The 19103-nt window shown below is 40.5% G+C and overlaps 1 protein-coding gene across 1 annotated transcript in view; it reads left to right on the top strand.

The window, feature by feature from the left end:
* CMYA5 (cardiomyopathy associated 5) overlaps positions 1–19103 on the top strand; it is a 121675-nt gene that overhangs the window by 49271 nt on the left and 53301 nt on the right. Inside the window, exon 2 of the mRNA XM_066381687.1 lies at positions 7883–17903. Coding sequence (XP_066237784.1) covers positions 7883–17903 — 10021 coding nt within the window. The remainder of the gene's footprint in view (positions 1–7882; positions 17904–19103) is intronic.

Below are 19103 nucleotides of genomic sequence, written 5' to 3'. Positions count from 1 at the left end.
AAAATCTTTAATTCTTTTTTTTTCACTTATAAAATGAGAAATATAAAACCACAAAGTTCTTTCTATCTATGATTAATAATTTAATTTTCAATATATTACTAATATCTGCTTCAGCTAAAATAAAATAAAGATAGAGAGGGTATATCTAGGGAGGGTGATCACTACTTAAATGCAAAAGAGGGATTTTTAAAAAAAATCTAGTCATCATAGTCTAGGACCTGATACTTCATTTTAAAACTTTAGAAATTAGATTTTTTTTCAACACATTTAATGAAATTAATCTCTTGAGAAGTGATTTACACTAATACAATTCACACATACGCAAAAATAAACTTACAAAATATGATGTCAGGTTAACAGAAGAATATAAGACTATTATTAGCAAGCATACCAAAACACCATTCAGGCATTATCACATTTCCTACTCATTATTCATAGGGGCATGGACATACAAGCTACTATGTCATATAATGCAAATATAAATTAGAATTTATTGGGAAAATTTAGAAATGGAGCAGTAATAGAGCACACAGATCCTTCAGGCTCTCATCTGAGGAGTCATACTTATTGAGGGCAAAGCTGGACTGCTATGTAAAGTGAAGGGCTCTTGGAGGGGGATGGTGCTTATGTAATGCATGACTTATTTATAGGGAGAGGGGATATGGAAATGAAAGACATGATGAGAACTTTTTCAGAGAATTGGGAACAATTCAAAGAATGGAAATTCTAAAACCAAAAAGGATAATAACAAAAAATAGCATATTTGATGATTTTAGTAGCAGTTTAGATGCAGTTGAAGACAGAATTATTACTAGATGGTAGATTGGAAGAAATAGCCAAATGGAGCATCGATGGGACACAGTGACAAGTTATAATCTACAAAAAAATTGAAATCGCAGAAGAAAAGAGACAAGTGACAGAAGCAATATTTGAACAGAATATAGTTAAGTAATAATTTCTTTAAAATGATGAAAGATACCCATGCACAGACTCCAGAAGCCATACAAACTTTAAGCAGGATAAGGTTACTAAGCACATGATAGTAAAATGTCCTAAAACTCAAAACAACAGGATTCTAAAAACAGCTGGGTGGTAGGGGGAAATAATCCAGATTACCTTCAGAAAGGCAACATTACACTGACAGCTGACTTATCAATGAAACAATGGAAGAAAAGACGGTAATCTTTATAAAGTATTGAAAGAAATACCTGCCAATCTTAGAATTTTATACCCTGTAAAGATACTGTTAAGAATGGAGATGTAAAAAGACTTTAATAAAAAAGTACAGAGAATTTGTCACCAGCAGATTCACACGTAAAGGAAATACAATACTAAAGGGAATGCTTCAGAGATCAGGAAAGTGAGTTCAGATGAAATCTGGAAGGAATAAAGTATAATAAAAAGGGGCCCTGGCCGGTTGGCTCAGTGGTAGAGCGTTGGCCTGGCGTGCAGAAGTCCCGGGTTCGATTCCCGGCCAGGGCACACAGGAGAAGCGCCCATCTGCTTCTCCACCCCTCCCCCTCTCCTTCCTCTCTGTCTCTCTCTTCCCCTCCCGCAGCGAGGCTCCATTGGAGCAAAGATGGCCCAGGCGCTGGGGATGGCTCTATGGCCTCTGCCTCAAGTGCTAGAGTGGCTCTGGTCGCAACAGAGCGACGCCCCCTGGTGGGCAGAGCGTCGCCCCCTGGTGGGCGTGCCGGGTGGATCCCAGTCGGGCGCATGCAGGAGTCTGTCTGACTGTCTCCCCGTTTCCAGCTTCAGAAAAATACAAAAAAAAAAAAAAGTATAATAAAAAGATTCAGTACCTAGGTAAATATAAATAAATATTGACAGTTTAAAGCAGTAAAATTATGTTCATGGGATTTAAAACATTTATAGAATTAAACTATACAATTATAATTTGAAATATAAGTTGAAATTAAAGTGATTTATGGTCCTTGTGTTGTCTTGGAAGAGACAAAAACACCAATTTATGGTAGACATTAATGAATCGAGGATACATGTTGTAATCTATATGGTAATCACTAAAACAATAGTAAAATATAACTTCCCAGCCAATGGAGGCGGGGAATGGAATAAAAATATTCAATCTAAAATAAGGCCAGAAAGGAGAGGGAAAAGGAACATAGATTAGGTAGTACAAATAGAAGGTAAGTAAAAAGACAGAGGATTTAAGCCCAAATATATGGTCATTATAGTAACTTTTTGTGTGTGTATCTGATGAAGACAAAGAGAGACAGAGAGAGGGACAGAAAAGGACAGACAGACAGGAAGGGAGAGAGATGAGAAGCATCAATTCTTCATTGCAGCACCTTAGTTGTTCATCGTTTACTTTCTCATATGTGCCTTGACTGGGGGGGGGGGGCACAGCAGACCATGTGACCCCTTGCTCAAGCCAGCGACCTTGGGCTCAAGCAGGTGAGCCTTGCTCAAACCAGATGAGCCCGTGCTCAGGCTGGCAAGCTCGGGGTTTTGAACCTGGGTCCTTCTGCATCCCAGTCTGACGCTCTATCCACTGCACCACTGCCTAGTCAGGCTCATTATAGTAACTTTAAATGAACTAAGTGCTCCATTTAAATTGTCGGGGCTCATTTTTAAAATCTCTATGCTGCTTATAAGAATCACATCTGAAATATAAGGCTACAGAAAGGCTAAAAGTAAAAATGCAACAAGATATACCAGGCATACATTAGTCGAAATCAACTGGAATAGCTTTATTAATATCAAAGCAAAGCTTTATTAGTATCAAAGTATACTTAGGCAAACATTTTTATTTACAGATAAAAGGGACATTTCATTATGATTAAAGGTTAAAATTTTTGGGAAAATAGTACTATTCTAATTTTACTTATCCCTAATAATATAGCTTCAAAATATATACATCATATATTGGGTTGGGGAATAAGTTCGTAGCGTTTTTATATTTTATTTTACAATGATTTGTTTGCTGTTTGGCAAAGGGTAAGTATTCATTCGATAAAACTCTTTCTGCTCTACAAAACTATGTTAATTGTATTTTTGAGTTATTTAATTTTTTATTAGTTTTGAGGCTTAGAAATGGAATACCCAGGAGGCAAAAATCAACATTTTCGACACCTGCTCTTCTTTGCTTTTCATCGAGGTCAAAAAGCTGCCAAAGCAGCCCGGGACATTTGCAACGTGTATGGAGAAGGTGTCATAGGCGAGTCTACAGCACGGAAATGGTTTGCAAAGTTCAAAAATGGCGACTTTGACGTCGATGATACGTGCCGCAGCGGAAGGCCTTCTGAATTCGATGAAGAACTGGGAAATGCTCGAAAAGAATGCCACGGCCAACAAGGAGCTCTACATTGCCCAGCTATACCGCGTGAATGAAGCTATTCGACTGAAAAGACCTGATCGACATGGTCAAACCATACTCCTTCACGACAACGCCAGGCCCCATGTTGCACAAGTCATCAAAGCTGCACTCCAAGAGCTCGAATGGGAGGTCCTTTAGCATCCGCCGTATTCTCGGGACCTTGCACCGACCAATTACCATCTTTTCCGCTCCCTGTCAAACTATATGAAGGGCGTTACCTTCGATAACAAAGAGGTCCTTAAAAACTGGCTCAACAACTTCTTTGACACCAGAAGAGGCTATTTTTGGCGGAATGGCATCAACAAATTGGTCGAGAGGTGGGAAGAGGTTGTAAACAGCAACGGCGAATATATAATTGATTAACTTATTGATATAATTATTGTTTTTTGTTTAAATAAAAGTCTTCGGTAAAAACGCTACGAACTTATTCCCCAACCCAATATTAACAAAACTACAAAGGGAGTTAAATTCATAACTATAATATGAAATTTTAACAGGTCTCTTTTGGTAGCTGACAGGGCAAGCAGACAAAAAAATATCACTAAATATAAAATGACTTGAATAACACAACTAAGAAATCTGAGTTACTTGACATATATAGAACACGGCTGAAAAACTGCAGGACAGTGTTCCTCAAGAAGATATAAATATTAAAAAACAAAAACAAAGAAACAACGACTCCGGGCCCTGATTGGTTGGCTCAGTGGTAGAGCATCAGCCAGGTGTGTGGAAGTTCTGGGTTTGATTCCCAGTCAGGGCACATAGGAGAAGCAACCATCTGCTTCTGCACCTCTCCCCCTTCTCTCCTTTCTCTCTCTCTCTCTCTCTCTCTCTCTCTCTCTCTCTCTCTCTCTCTCCTCTCTTTCCCTCCTGCAGCCATGGATTGAATGGTTCAAGGAAAGTTGCCTCAGGCACTGAGTATTGCTCCATGGCCTTGCCTCAGGCATTAAAATAGCTTGACTGCCAAGCAACCAAGCAGCAGCCCCAGATGGTAGAGGGTTTGCCAGATGGGTCCCAGCTGGGTGCATGGGGGGGTCTGTCTCTCTGCCTCCCTGCCTCTCGCTTAATTAATTAATTAATTAAGAAAGAAAGAAAGAAAGAGGGAGGGAGGGAGGGAGAGAAGGAAGAAAGGAAGGAAGGAAGGAAGGAAGGAAGGAAGGAAGGAAGGAAGGAAGGAAGGAAAGAAGGAAGGAAGGAAGGAAGGAGGGAGGGAGGGAAGGAAAGAGGGAAGGAGGGAGGGAAGGAGGGAAAGAAACTTGGCCATATAGCCATAAAGCAAATTTTAACAAATTTCAAAGTATAGCTTAATATAAAATTAATTCTTTGGTTGCAGTGCAATTACATTAGAAAGTATAATAAAAAGATAACTGGAAAATCCCCAAGTATTTTGAAATTGAGAAATACATTTTAAAGTAATCTGGGTCAGATAAGAAATTACAATGGAAATTAAAATATTTTGAGATTAATGATAATAGAAATACTATGAACCAATTTTTATATGAGACATGTAAATCTTTGCTTGAAGAGAAGTGCATAGCCTTAAATTCATAAATTAGAAAAGGAGAAAGGTGCAAATTCAAGATGTAAGATTCTATCTCAAGAATATAAAAATATTATTGCAAATTCAACCCAAACATTTTGCATATCTTGTGACATTTTTCTGGAACCATCTCCCTATCCTCACACCACTTCCATTCTTCATCTGTTTGGCAAATGTCTATTTCTTCTTCAAAATCCAAGTAAAGTATCTTTCCTCGGTGAAGCATTCCCTTTATATTCTCACTGTATCTTGCCTATCTTCTGTAACAGTACTTAACACGCTGTATTAAATGTTTAGTTGTCTCCTGGCTGGATTTTGAATATTTTAGAGAAGACTCTGTGTCTTTATATTTGTATTTTTAGTACATAAACTCTGTAAGCCTTGACCAGATGGCTCTGTTGGTTAGAGCTTTGCTCTGAAGCACAGAGGTTGCCAGTTCGATCCCCAGTCAGGGCACATACAGGAACAGATCAATGTTTCTGTCTCTCTTCCTCCCTCTCTCTCTCAAATCAATAAACTCAATAAAATTTTACTAAATGAAGAAAGAAATGAGTGAATGAATAAGAAATGACTGAATGAGCCCACCTCAGTAGCTCTGTCTCCCTATGATTACCATTTGGATATTCTGCTAAGTACTCAGGAGCTCATTTCAGTTGCTAATGAAAAACTAGTCTGGTTGAGTACATTCAATCAATAATTAACTCTAAATTGAATTTATAATTGCTTTTGTAATACTGTTACAATCATGGGCGTTCAAAATGCTGGTTTCCCAGATACACGTCATAACCTTAATTTTTAATTTCATCCTGGTTCTGTTAAGTTAAATAGAAGGAGAATAAGTATAATAATGGAAAAGTCTGAGGAATAATTTAAATTAGGCATCTAAAAGAGCCTGAAAAAAATATTTTAAAATAAGATTCTGTCCAGAACCAAGATAGGGTATTAATTCCTAATTAAGCTCAGTAGTTTAATATCAAAGCAAATAAGTGAGAGCAGAGTTGCCAGGGAAATAGAGAAACCAGCTCGTTCCACTGCTTTTCAGCCCTTTTTATTCGTGGCATGTATAAAAAATATTATTTATAGCACACTGAGGTGAATGGTTGAGGCTGTTTATTATTGAAGCCTAGTGGCCTGGGGCTCTGGCTGCTACAGGCTCTACCTGGCTGTGGTGAGAACTAAGGAGATCAGGAGCTCAGCAGTCCCCAGCCCTTCTCAGTGGGCTGAAAATTCAGGAGTTTAAGACATTTAAGAAAAGGAAGTAGAATGTATCTGCCACTCTTGGCTGTTAGCCTATAACCCAACAAATTAGAAAGGGTTCAGATCAAGCAAGAAAGGCATATAACCTTTAAATTTCCATAGCTAGGATTGTTTAGACCTTGAAGTGTAGATAGAATTTAGACAGACAGAAAGGGTAGAGTAAGGTGGGGGATAACCATTCTAAATGGAGGAACAGCATGAGTACAGGGGAGGAGAAGGTATAGTAAAATTATAGAGAAGAGTATTGCATAGTCTAAGACATGGCCCCAGTGGCAATTGAAGGAGCAGCCAAAGGCACACGTCCCTTGATAGGAAATGAGAGAAGTCAAGAGAAAGACCTTCAAATACCTCTAGCAGTTGAAAATGACCTTGTCCAGGCTCCCTTGATCTCTAGTCCAAGGATTGTATGGAAGGTCTGATTACACATAATGTTTATTGAGCACTAACTCCATGCCAGGCTCATTTCCTAAGCATTTCATTAACTAATTTAATCCTCACATTGACCTCACCAGGGAGGTTCTGTTATTACTCCTGGCTTACAAATGAGGAAAGTGCAGCACAGTAGTCTGACAGTTTTTGTGATCACCCTGTATTCGGTGATGGGTTTTCACTTTATGGCCCTGAATCAGCATTCCCATGATATATTTACTGGATTGCAAATTTTAGAGTTAAAACAGCAATGTATCATATAGGGGTAGGCTGGAGGTGGGTACTTAGAAGTAAAGCGATCTAGGAATCAAAGAACTAAGGATATTTGAACTTCTTTTCCTCTACAGATACAAGGAGTTTGCTGGTCTTTTTGAGCAGGGAATGGCATGAGGTAGTAAAACTGGCCTGAAAGATGGGCAGGAAGAGTGGAGGGTGGGGGAAGATAAGAGGCAAACAGGATACCAGCTGACCAGTTAGGAAAGTAATGCAATAATCTAGAAGTGATGAGATAAACAAAACAAACCTGGGTCAGGGTGGCGTCGTCACAGAGAGGGCACAACACAAGCGCCATTAGGAAAGTCCAGGTGACCAGAGAGTGAGCCTCAGTGACTAAGTGAGCTAAGGGAGGTAATGAATTTAACTTTAGCTTTTTTTTTTAGTTTGGGGATATTGTTTCATTCCAGGCTGGGATGTGTTATTATATTTGACTATTTTAGAACTTTATTTTGTATACTTCTCTATTTTTGGTATGTATGATAATATTTATCTGTATATTTTAATTTTACATTAATACTTTATCTGGTAAAGGTATGGTATCTACTTATTATAATAAGCATCAATATAATGTATTTTTACTATATTATATGTAATTATTATTATTTTGTTTTTTACAGAGAGACAGAGAGGAACAGACAGGGACAGACAGGCAGGAAGGGAGAGAGATGAGAAGCATCAATTCTTCTTTGCAGCTCCTTAGTTTTCTTAGTTGTTCATTGATTGTTTTCTCATATGTGCCTTGACTGGGGGGTTATAGCATAGTGAGTGACCCCTTGCTCAAGCCAGTGACCTTGGGCTTCAAGCCAGCAACCTTTGGGCTCAAGCCAGTGACTATGGGGTCATGTCTATGATCCCACGCTCAAGCCAGTGACCCTGCGCTCAAGCTAGTGAGCCCACACTCAAGCCAGATGAGCCTACACTCAAGTCAGCGACCACAGGATTTCAAACCTGGGTCCTCCGCATCCCAGTCCTACGCTCTATCCACTGTGCCACTGCCTGGTCAGTCTATATGTAATTATTAATGTTATTATTATTTACTGTAGGTTATCAGACCAGGATGAAGAGGGCAAAACTGAGCAGAAGTGTATCATATCTGACCCGTCCTTTTCCATGGCAACAGTTCAACGGGAAGATAGTGGAATAACCTGGGAGACCAATTCAAGTAGGTCTTCTACTCCTTGGGCTTCAGAAGAAAGTCAGACTTCTGGTGTGTATAGTCCGGAAGGGTCAACTATGAATTCTACTGCAGGGAATGTTTCCTTTATTGTGGATGAAATTAAAAAGGTCCGGAAAAGGACACCTAAGTCAAAGCATGGCTCACCATCGTTGCGTGGGAAACGCAACAAAAAAAGAAATTCTTTTGAATTCCAAGATGTTCCAGCAAACAAAAATGATAATACTTTAATTTCAGAAAGCCAGGTACTAAACACCCAGAAAGAGAAGTTATCTAATGACAGTTATGATAAAATGAGAAAAAAGAAGACCACCTCAAATACACCTCCTATTACTGGGGCAATATACAAAGAACATAAGCCATTAGTGATACGGCCAGTATATATAGGAACAGTACAATATAAAATTAAGATGTTCAATTCAATTAAAGAAGAATTAATCCCTCTACAATTTTATGGAACATTGCCAAAGGGTTATGTAATTAAAGAAATACATTATAGGAAGGGGAAAGATGCATCTGTTAGTCTAGAGCCAGATTTGGGCAGTTGTGATTCTAATACAGTTTCCAAAACAGGCAAATCAGTAGCCCAAAGCATAGAAGATGATAAAGTAAAAGAGCTTGCTTCACCTTGGGGAGGTGCACTCTGCAAAGGATCAAAGCCCCTTAGTTCCTTATTCAGCCGTGAAGATAAAAAGAAAATTTATGCTGATTATCCTCTAAAGGCCGCTTCTGCCACGAAGCACACAGTTTCTTCTTATACAAGTAATGACGCAGCAGAACAAGAAACACAGCTCAGCTTTCCACGGTCAGTGCTGCAACAGACAGGCATTGAAGCAAAACCTCATAACCTGGAGCCTTCCTCTCTTACACCCGATACATCTGCAAACATGTTCCTGAAAACAATAAAGGAGGAATTTGAGCCTGATTCACAAGAAACGGTATCTTCAGAGCCTGAATTTTCAGTCTCCCCGCCTCTAGTGGGTGAGGTAAAGAAGGAAGACATGTATTCTGCTGACCTTTCCATTTCGCTAGAGGCCGAGGAGTCTCTGGAAACGGGTCCACCAGGTCTGGCAGCATCTATTCAGGAAGATTTTGGCCCAGAGAGAGAAGAGCTGAACCTGACTTCACTAGAAAGGCTAGAACCAGTTTCTGAACAACTGACCTTTCCTCGGCTTGATGTCAAGGGAGAGAAGGAAGCAAATGTGCTTGAGTCATCCATTTCTCTTTCTGAACCTTTAGTGTCAGAGAAAGAAGAAAATGAAACTTCTCTACCCATAGCTGCTACCCCTGAACCTGAAGATTCTAATTTAGTGGAAGAAGAGATCATAGAACTTGATTACGCAGAAAGTCCTGATTCTGAGAAGCCCTTCCCACTACGTATGGCCCCTGAAGTGGAGCAGAATGAAGAGGAGACTGTGCTACCATCACTGATAACATCAACACCTGAACATGTTGCTTTGTCTGAGGAAGAAAGAGAGGAAAATGAGTCTGTTTCTACTGACTTTGCGTTTATATCAGAGTATTCAGTCCCACACGATATGAACCATGAACTAGAAAAGCAAGGGGTTGAGCCAGTTTCTCCAACTATTGTAAAAGCTATGTCTGAACATGCAGTTTTCTCAGAGGAGGAGAAAGAGGAATTCAGGCCTTATTCCCCAGCTTTGGCCTCTGCTTCTGAACATTCTTTCTTGTCATCTGTAACCGAGAAGACTTCTGATGGCCAGTCCCCACTGTTTTCCACAGCTGCATTGGAACACATGGCCATGTCTGGAGAAGAGGCCTCAGAAAGTGGACGTCACACACCAGATTCCACATCTGCTTCTGAATATTCAATTCCATCACAGGCAACAATGGAGTTACTGAAAAAAAGTGACCATAAGTCCTCATTGAAATCAAAAGATGTTTCTGAGCACATGATTCTGTCTGAAGAAGAGAAGGAAGAGAACCTAGGACGTGAACATTTCATACCAGATTCCACATCGATTTCCCAATATGCAGAAGAAATTGAACCAAGTGCAACACAGGAAACAATTGATGATATGTCCCCCTTAAAATCAAAAGGTGTTCCTGAGCACATGATTCTGTCAGAAGACGAGAAGGAAGACAGCAGGCCACATGTCCCAGATGTGGCCTCTGAGGCTGAACACTCTCTCCCCCTAAGCACAACTGAGACAACTTTTGAATCCCACGCCCCAGCACTTCCAGCTGCCCTGTCAGAACACGTGGGGCTATCAGAAGAGGAAACAGTAGACATGAAGCGGTACACACCCTCTTCCACCTCTGCTTCTGAAGTTTCAGTACCACCATATGCAGCACCAGAATCACAGGAGGAAGAAATTGTTCGTAGATCCCCTTTAAATCTAAAAGGTGCCTCCTCACCCATGAATTTTTTAGAAGAAGAGCAAGACATTGGGCCTTTTTCTCCAGACTCTGCATTTGTGTCAGAGTTCTCATTCCCACCTTATACAACTCAGGAGACCGAGAAAAGAGAGTTTGAGTGTGATTCTCCAATATGTTTAACATCACCATCGGAACACACTATTTTGTCAGATGAAGACACTGAAGAAGCTGAACTTTTTTCTCCAGACTCAGCATCACAAGTTTCAGGCCCACCATATAGAATCCCAGAAGCAAACAAAGATGAAATTGAGCCCTATCCACTGTTAACAGCAGTGTCTGCTTCAGGGTACTGCTTTTCAGAAGCAGAGGAGGAAGAAATGGAACCAACAGCTGCTACCCCAGTACCTGAGCCCCTCAAGTCATCTCAGAAAGAACAAGCTGACCCTTCTACTCCGAGGTCTGCACCTGAAGACTCGAGTCTGCTGCCTGCAGCAAATAAAGCAGAGAAAGCAAATGCTCAAACAACCTCAGCATCTGTATCTGAATACCTCATTTCAACAAAAAAACAGGTAACTGGAGCATTTTTAGAACCTAAGTCTAAAGACCTAATTTTGCCATATTTAACCAGTGAATTGGAGAAGGGAGAAATGAAGAGTAGTTCGTCAGTAGTGGCAATGCCTGTTTCTGTGCCTGCACAATCATCCGTGGTAAAGGAAAAAACCACACCTGTTTCACCTTCATCTCAGTATTCAGTTGCACCTGATTCAGTTCTTAAGAAAGAGCAAGAACCCAAAGCATTGCTCACTCCAAAAGCTGCAAATGAACAGGTGGCTTTCTTAAAAGTTAAAAGTGAGGAAGAAATTGTGCCTGATCCTCAAGAAGCAACAGCACATGTGTCATGGGATCGGGAAATGGAGCCTCAGCCTCTAAGTGCTCCAGGGTCTGGAATGAAATACTCAGTTCTGTCTGACTTGGTAGATGAGCCAAAAAAGGGTGTCAAACTCAGTTTAGCTCCAACTGTGACATCTGAACTAGAACAGAAAATGTTGTCAGAGAATGAGCCTGAAGTGATAAAACCATATTCATCTCTAAAGGAAACATCTTTATCTGGACCTGAGATTTTATCAGCAGTGAAGATGGAAGTGGAACATGATTCCAAAATTACTGGTACACCTAGATTGCTGCATTTGGCTTCACCTGGAGTGGAAAAGAGAGCTGAACATGGACCATCTTCACCAGAATTTTCAGCTTTGTCAGAAGAAACGGAGAAAGAAATTAAACCCAGTTCTTCAGTAACCACAATCTCTGTAGCTAAGCATGATTCAAACTTAACCAAATTAACAAAAGAAGAAATCCCAACAGAGTTCTCTCTTACCACCCCTGCAGAACACCCAGTCTTAAAAGCAGGAAAGAGTGAATTTAGAAGTGGTTTGTTTCCACTGGTAACATCTGTGGATGAGCATGTACTACTTAAAGAAGAAGAAAAGGTAGCAGACCAAGCTAGCTCTTCTCCCACTGAAACAGTTGCATCCAAACATCCAGCGTGGTCAGAAGCAGAGAAGGAAATTAGGTTGAGTTCACCTCCAAGCGTATCCTTTATATCAGAGCATTCTATTTTGTCAAAGGTAGAAACTGAAGAAGTTAAACCTAGGTTGCCAATAACCAAAACACCATCTTCTCAGCATGCAGATGTTTCTATGGAAACAAGGGTGGAAAACAAACAAGGTCTTTCATTTTCTACAGCCCTTGACTCTGAATGTTTGGCTTTATCACAGGAAAAGAATTCTGTGTCTGCCTCAGAGGTGTCAGGGCCCCAACATGTGTTTTCAGTCAACTTAGATGGTGAGATAGAGAAAAAAGAAACTGAACTTCCTTTCTCACAAAGCGTGTCACCTGCATCCAAACATGCAGTTCCAAAAGGCAAAACTGAGAAAACGGCCAGTTCTTTTCCCAGGTTGGAAAACTTAGTGTCAGAAGATTTAGCACCAACATTACCAACCCTCAGTGATGACAAGAGCAAACAGGCCGTGGAGACATCCTCTGCAGCTCAGGGAGCTTGCCTGTCAGGAAAACGAGAGCTTGCTCTGGCAGAGTCCTCTTTGGGACCTGAGAAGAAAGACAAGCTGCACAAAGCATCAGAATTACCAACTGCTGAGTCGGAACTCATCCGTGGCTTAGATAGGCAAAGTGGATCTGTAGACACAAAACAAGGAAAATCTCCCATAACCAAAACAGGGGGTTCTGTGTTTGAAAAGGGCCTTGCTGAGGTTAGAAGCAGAGAAGGAGAAGAAGAATGTCATGTGTCCACCACAGGGCCTGCAATCTCAGTAGTTTCGTCATGCCTTAAGGGGGGACCTCAGAACCAAGAAATTAAATCTGTCTCTCCTGAGATAGTTAGCTTAGGGTCAAAAGAAGCATTCACTTCTCTAGTTGAAGGAGACAATACTGAAGCAGTTCAACCATATACTTTTACTTTAAAAGGATTATCAAAAGAGTCGGGCCATTCAGTTGACTTAAAAAGGGGGGAGAAACAAGAAATAAGCTCATTACTGCCAACAGGAAATGTGAAGGCACAAGTGACAGGAGCTACTGTAACTACACTAAAAGAAGAAATAGACCAAATAAATTCATTCCCTCTACTCCAGAGTATAACCGAACCACCGAAGATTGCTTCTTCTGACCTCCTTATGGAACAAGAGAAGCCTGAAAACACCCTTTCTTCAGATTGGGCTGTTAAATTACCTGATGTAAGCACATCTTTTGTGGATAAACAAGATCTGGGTATTCAACAACTTTCAGTTCTGAAAGAGAATTTGCCTTGGGAAAAATCAAAATCATTTTCAACAACTGAGCCTGCAGATATGAAAGAAACACAAAGGAAAGAGGCCCTTATTTCTCCAGATGATGGAAACTGGGTGTTGGAAAAGCCAGAAAGAGGCCTGGCAAGTCATCATGGAGAGAGAGCACTGGGGTCTGTGCAGCTGGGCCCCTCCGACAGCAGCAGCCTGCTGACGGAGCCACTCCAGGCTGCACTGTGGGAGAAGGACCGTACCTATGAGATTGGAAAGCAGGCTCTGTCACATTCTGCTGAAGAATCTCATTTGTCATTACAAGAACCAGGACCTACTCATATCCCCAGTGCTAAGGTAGAGACCTTATCAACCAAAATATCTCCTTCTGAAGAAATAAAGCTGGTCCCCAAACCCAAGTCTTTAGTTCCAGCTGAAAATGTAGAGAGAAACAAAGCAGAGGGGAAACAGGTATCTTCTTTCATGGGGAGTGAAAGTTCAACAATGGAGAAAGCAAACACAGAATTTTCCAAGCCTTGCAAAGAAGGCAGCCAGGACGAAGTCACTCTACCTTCTGAAAGAGTCCTCCAGAAACCAGTGTCTGGCTCATTGATGGAACAGGTCAAATCAGAAACTCCTCCCTCTTGTGCCAAAGCAGCTCTTTTCCTGATGGAAGATGTAGAACTTGCAGTGGACAATAAAAAGGAAGCACACAGGAGTGTATCTCCTTTACCTGCAGAGATGCCATTAGAAGAGTCAAAAATGGCTCAGTCAGAGGTTGTAGATGATGCTCATGAGAGAGGGAAACCAGCATCTGAAGTGAAAATACCCACACAGATAAAACCCCTCTCCTCAATCCAAGAAAATAAAACACCTCAACCGCCAGAGTCACCTGAAGTGACACAAAAGCTGCCTGAGCAGCCCAAGGCAGTTAAACCAGGCCTTTCTGAGGCAAAGGGAAAGAAAGGCATTTCATCTTTCACGTCATGGATGTCCAATTTGTTTTTTAAATCAAGCACTCTAGATAACAAAGTTGCTGAAAAAGAAGATTTAGAAACTCAGCCAAGCCCCTCTGTAGAAGAAGCAGTGACTGTGCTAGAGCCTGAAGGCACAGCTCCAGCTGCCGCTAATGCCCCCGAGAGACCAGCCAGCCAGCCGCCAGAGGCAAGACTCCTCACTGTGGAAGAGCCCAGAGGTACTTTAGTTAAACCTGGTGAAAGTCAAAATTTTAAGGACAAACCTACACTTTTATCAAATATAGAAGTTTTACAACAGCCAAAGTCCAGCTTTGAGGTGTCCAGTGACCATCATGAGAAGAAAGAAATCCTAGACTATTCAGAGGAAAGGGGCCTAAACTCAGTAGTTACTTCTGCTGATGGTGAGGAACATTTTAGAACTCAATCTTACTCTCCCTTGGGTGTGAAATCCATTATGGAAGAAGCCAGAAATGCTGTTCCTCTTCCTGTCACTGATAGTGAAAGAGCCCAGAGGCCAGAAATCTTGCCTCCATCTAAATTGAGAATTTCTAGTCTTAATGAGGAGCCAAGAAGTGATCAAAAGGAAAAGTCACTCTTTTCATTTGCTGCGGTAGATAAGGTACCACAACAGCCAAAGTCAGCTTCATCTAGCTTCACAAGTGAAAATATCACAAGGGAATCAGGGAAGTCAGGGTTGATAACTTTGCCAATAGAAGAATCTAAGAGCAGTTTAATTGATCTTGGTGAAGACAGACTAAAGAAAGAAATGCCAAAACCTACTTCCTTGAAAATTTCTGAAGAGGAAGTAGAACTCAGGTCTCTTAGCCCAACTGAGGAGAAAGATAACTTGGAAATCAGATCACATTCTTTGGCAGAAAAGAAGGTGCTGGCAGAAAAACAAGACACTGTGGCCCCATTAGAGTTAAGAGATAATAATGAAATAGGAAAGGCACCAATTACACATAGATCTCACCCTAATAAATTGGAAGGATCAAATGCTCCTGCTGTACAGCAAGTCTATCAAAATGAATACCACAAAGAAAGACACAAAATTATTGAGGAAGAGAAAGGAAAAGAAAAAAAAAAGCAGCTGCAAGTATTTTCAGAAGGAGAGAAGCAGCAGGAGATTCCGCCTTATTCTGTGAATGTAGCTGGGTCTATGCCTGAAAAATCAGATGTCTCTTTAAGTCATTCTCTGAGTGAAACTCAGCCATTTTCACTTATTAAAACTACATCAACTACTGAAAAATCAGAAAGCTTGACCCCAGAGGCTCACCCAGAAATCAGGGAAACAAAAGTAGTAGCAACCCAGCCATCTGTATTAGAAGAAAATCAAGTGTTGGTGGAGAAAACCAAGACTTCCCTTCTGGAGGATCGTCCTTACCATGATGAAATAGATGGCCACTCTTGTCCCAAGACAGGAAATCTGGTACTGAAAAAACCAAGCAGGGATATGGTAAGTCATAATGAAGAAAAGGGACAGGTTACAGTGTCAGAGCAGTCAAAAGGTGGTTCAATAGATACCACAAAAGACAGTATCAAACAAGGACCTCCATCTAAAGAATCTGATAGGATTTTAGACCATCCTTTGGATGAAACAAAGAGCTTAGAAACACTGCCAGATTTGTTGTCATCTGTGAGACCACAAACAGTTGTTTCAGGGGCCACTCCAGAATTTACCCCAGATAGGCACACAGTTCATACTGTTCAAACGTCAAAGGAGCAAACCTCCGAAATGTCTAAGCAATCTGTACTTATTTCAAAGCACCACTTGGAGGCTGTAGAAGCTTCCCATGTAAATGAACCCCACTCTTTGTTAAGCAGCAACTATGCTCAATTTATAACAAGTGCCTCAACAACCAATGCCGATAAAATGGTTTCTACTAAAGAAATAGCCAAGGAGCCTAAAGGTGAAGAATTTACAATGACTAGTAAGCCAGCTGGACTTTCAGAAGATCAAAAGAGTGCCTTCTGTATTATTTCTGAAGGCTGCGAGATATTGAATATTCATGCTCCTGCATTTATATCTTCAGTTGATCAGGAAGAAAGTGAACAAATGCAAGATAAGTTGGAATATTTGGAAAAGAAGGCCTTGCCCTTCCCTGGCGATAATGAGGCAGTTGTTGGCCATAAAATGTTAAAGAGTAAGTTAGAAGATTTTGCTAAAAAAGTTACATCATTGATAGAAAATAAACAAAAGGAAACTCATAAAACAAAAGAGGAGATATCCACAGATTCAGAAACTGGTGATTTAGACTTGAATCAGTCCACAATTCCCAGTGAAGAGGATTATTTTGAAAAATATACATTGATTGATTATAACATCTGCCCAGACCCAGAAAAACAGAAAGCTCCAGGAAAAGTAAATGTTGACATGAAACTCTCAAAGAAAGTTACAGAAGATATTAACTCTTTCCCAGAAAGTTCAGAGGACAATGCCCTAGAACATGAACATCACTTGGTGAAATTAGATGAAAGCTTTTATGGACCGGAAAAGGATTACAGCAAATTATTTTACCCAGAGACCCAAAGGTTTTTAGTTACCCAAAAATCAGCTGACAGAGATGCTTCAAAGAGCACAAATCTAGATGTAGATTCAAAGTCATCTGGGATGCCTTTATTTGATACTGAGGAAGGAGTTTTGTCACGAACCCAGATATTTCCTACAACTGCTAAAGCCATTAATCCTGAACTTCTGGAAGAACCACCTGCACTTGCGTTTTTATATAAGGACCTGTATGAAGAAGCAGTTGGAGAGAAAAAGAAGGAAGCAGAGACAGCTTCTGAAGGTGACAGTATGAATTCTGAGGCATCATTTCAAAACAGAAATTCTGACACTGATGATGGAACTGGAATATATTTTGAGAAGTACATACTCAAAGATGACATTCTCCATGACACATCTGTAACTGAAAAGGACCAAGGCCAAGGTCTAGAAGAAAAACCTGTTGGTAAAGATGATTCATACCAACCAATAGCAGCAGAAAGAGAAATTTGGGGGAGGTTTGGAACTATTTTAGGGGAGAAGAATCTGGAAGAGGAACAAGAAGCTGCTTATAAGGAAGGAGAATCAGTAGGCCATGTGGAGACACTTGACAATGTAGCTGCGCAGAAGAAAGCTCCCATCACTGAGGACATCAATGTGGCTACCCAGAAGATAAGCTACGCAGTTCCATTTGAAGACACCCTTCATGTTCTGGAGAGAGTAGATGAAACAAGCAGCCAGAGTAATGAAGCAGCAAATGCAACTCCAGAGGTCAGTCTGAATGTCCCAGTACAAGTGTCCATCGCAGAGGAAGAATTTGCATCTGAAGCAACTTGTGTTCAAGAAACAGTGCAAGTAGAACCTGAAATAATGGTCCCACCTGAGCCAAGTGAAGATAGGCTCTGCAGTAGTCCTGTTCAGGATGAATATGAATTTGCTGAATCCTTGAATTATGAAGTAGTTACTCAAGATACTTTATCAGAAGAACTGTATTCAGAATCCACCCCTGAAGATGTGTTATCTCAGGGAAAGGAATCCTTTGAATACGTCAGTGGAAATGAATTTGTGAGTGAGGTGGAACAAGGTATATCTGCTGAACAGAAACAGTTGGACAGAGAGAGGACAGAAGACCAGTTATCAGAGTTAGTAACCGAGAAGGATCAAAAGGAACCGAAAAAGTCCCAGATTGACACATATTGCTATACTTGCAAAAGCCCAATTTCTGCTGTTGACAAGATGTTTGGTACCCACAAAGACCATGAGGTTTCAACACTTGATACAGCTATAAGTGCTGTAAAGGTAAATAGACTTTATTTTATTTTTTTTAAAAGATATTATTTAGTGATTTTTAGAAAGAGGAGAGAGAGAGAGAGAGAAAGGGGGGATTGGTGGAGTGGGAAGCATCAACTCATAGTTGCTTCTCAAATGTGCTTTGACTGGGTAAGCCCAGGGTTTCGAATGAGCAACCTCAGCGTTCCAGCATGATGCTTTATCCACTGTGCCACCACAGGTCAGGCTGTAAAGGTAAATAGATTTAAAAGCATATAAATATGTAATAATACATACAGGGGTGGGAAAAATTAGGTTTACAGTTGTGAGTATACAAAATAGTTTATACTTGTATTATTGCTTATTTGAAGATTATATTAAAGATTGAAGACTACATTGTATGTTTGTATTATAACTTTAAACCTACTTTTGCCCACCTGTGTACACATTTGTTTTCCTCAATTTAAAAAATGATCAATATTTATACATTCATCTTTAGGCATAACAATTAGTCTGAATGAAAACTAGGCACATTTCCCCAGGCATTTAGTTAAGATCAGTTGACAGACATTTATTATATAAATACTATGTGCCAAGTATTTTTCCAGATTCTGGATATACCAGCATAACTAACAGAGGGTCACTGCCTTTGAGGGTCTTATCTTATGGTACTAGCCCTTAACATTATCCAAAAAATCCAAGTAGTTTTAAATTAAGAAAAATATTTTTGAACATAAAACATTTATTTTCTTTTTCTTTTTCTTTTTTTTTTTGTATTTTTCTGAAGTTGGAAATGGGGAGGCAGTCAGACAGATGCGCCTGACCGGGATCCACTCGGCATGCCCACCAGGAGGTGATGCTCTGCCCATCTGGGGCATTGCTCTGTTGCAACCAGAGCCATTCTAGTGCCTGAGGCAGAGGCCATGGAGCCATCCTCAGTGCCCAGGCCAACTTTGCTCCAATGGAGCCTTGGCTGTGGGAGGGGAAGAGAGAGACAGAGAGGAAGGAGGGGGGAGGGGTGAAGAAGCAGATGGGTGCTTCTCCTGTGTGCCCTGGCCGGGAATTGAACCCAGGACTCCTGCACGTCAGGCTGATGCTCTACCACTGAGCCAACCGGCCAGGGCCAAAACATTTATTTTCTATTATCTGCAATATTATCTTTAAAAATACACATTTACATTACATTGAGCAATTTTATTGCATTTTATAAAATAGAGAGTAAGATTTTGA

This window comes from Saccopteryx leptura, chromosome 4 (assembly GCF_036850995.1).
Source record: "Saccopteryx leptura isolate mSacLep1 chromosome 4, mSacLep1_pri_phased_curated, whole genome shotgun sequence".
NCBI classification, from domain to species: Eukaryota; Metazoa; Chordata; class Mammalia; order Chiroptera; family Emballonuridae; genus Saccopteryx; species Saccopteryx leptura.
This window is presented reverse-complemented; position numbering and strand designations above follow the sequence as displayed.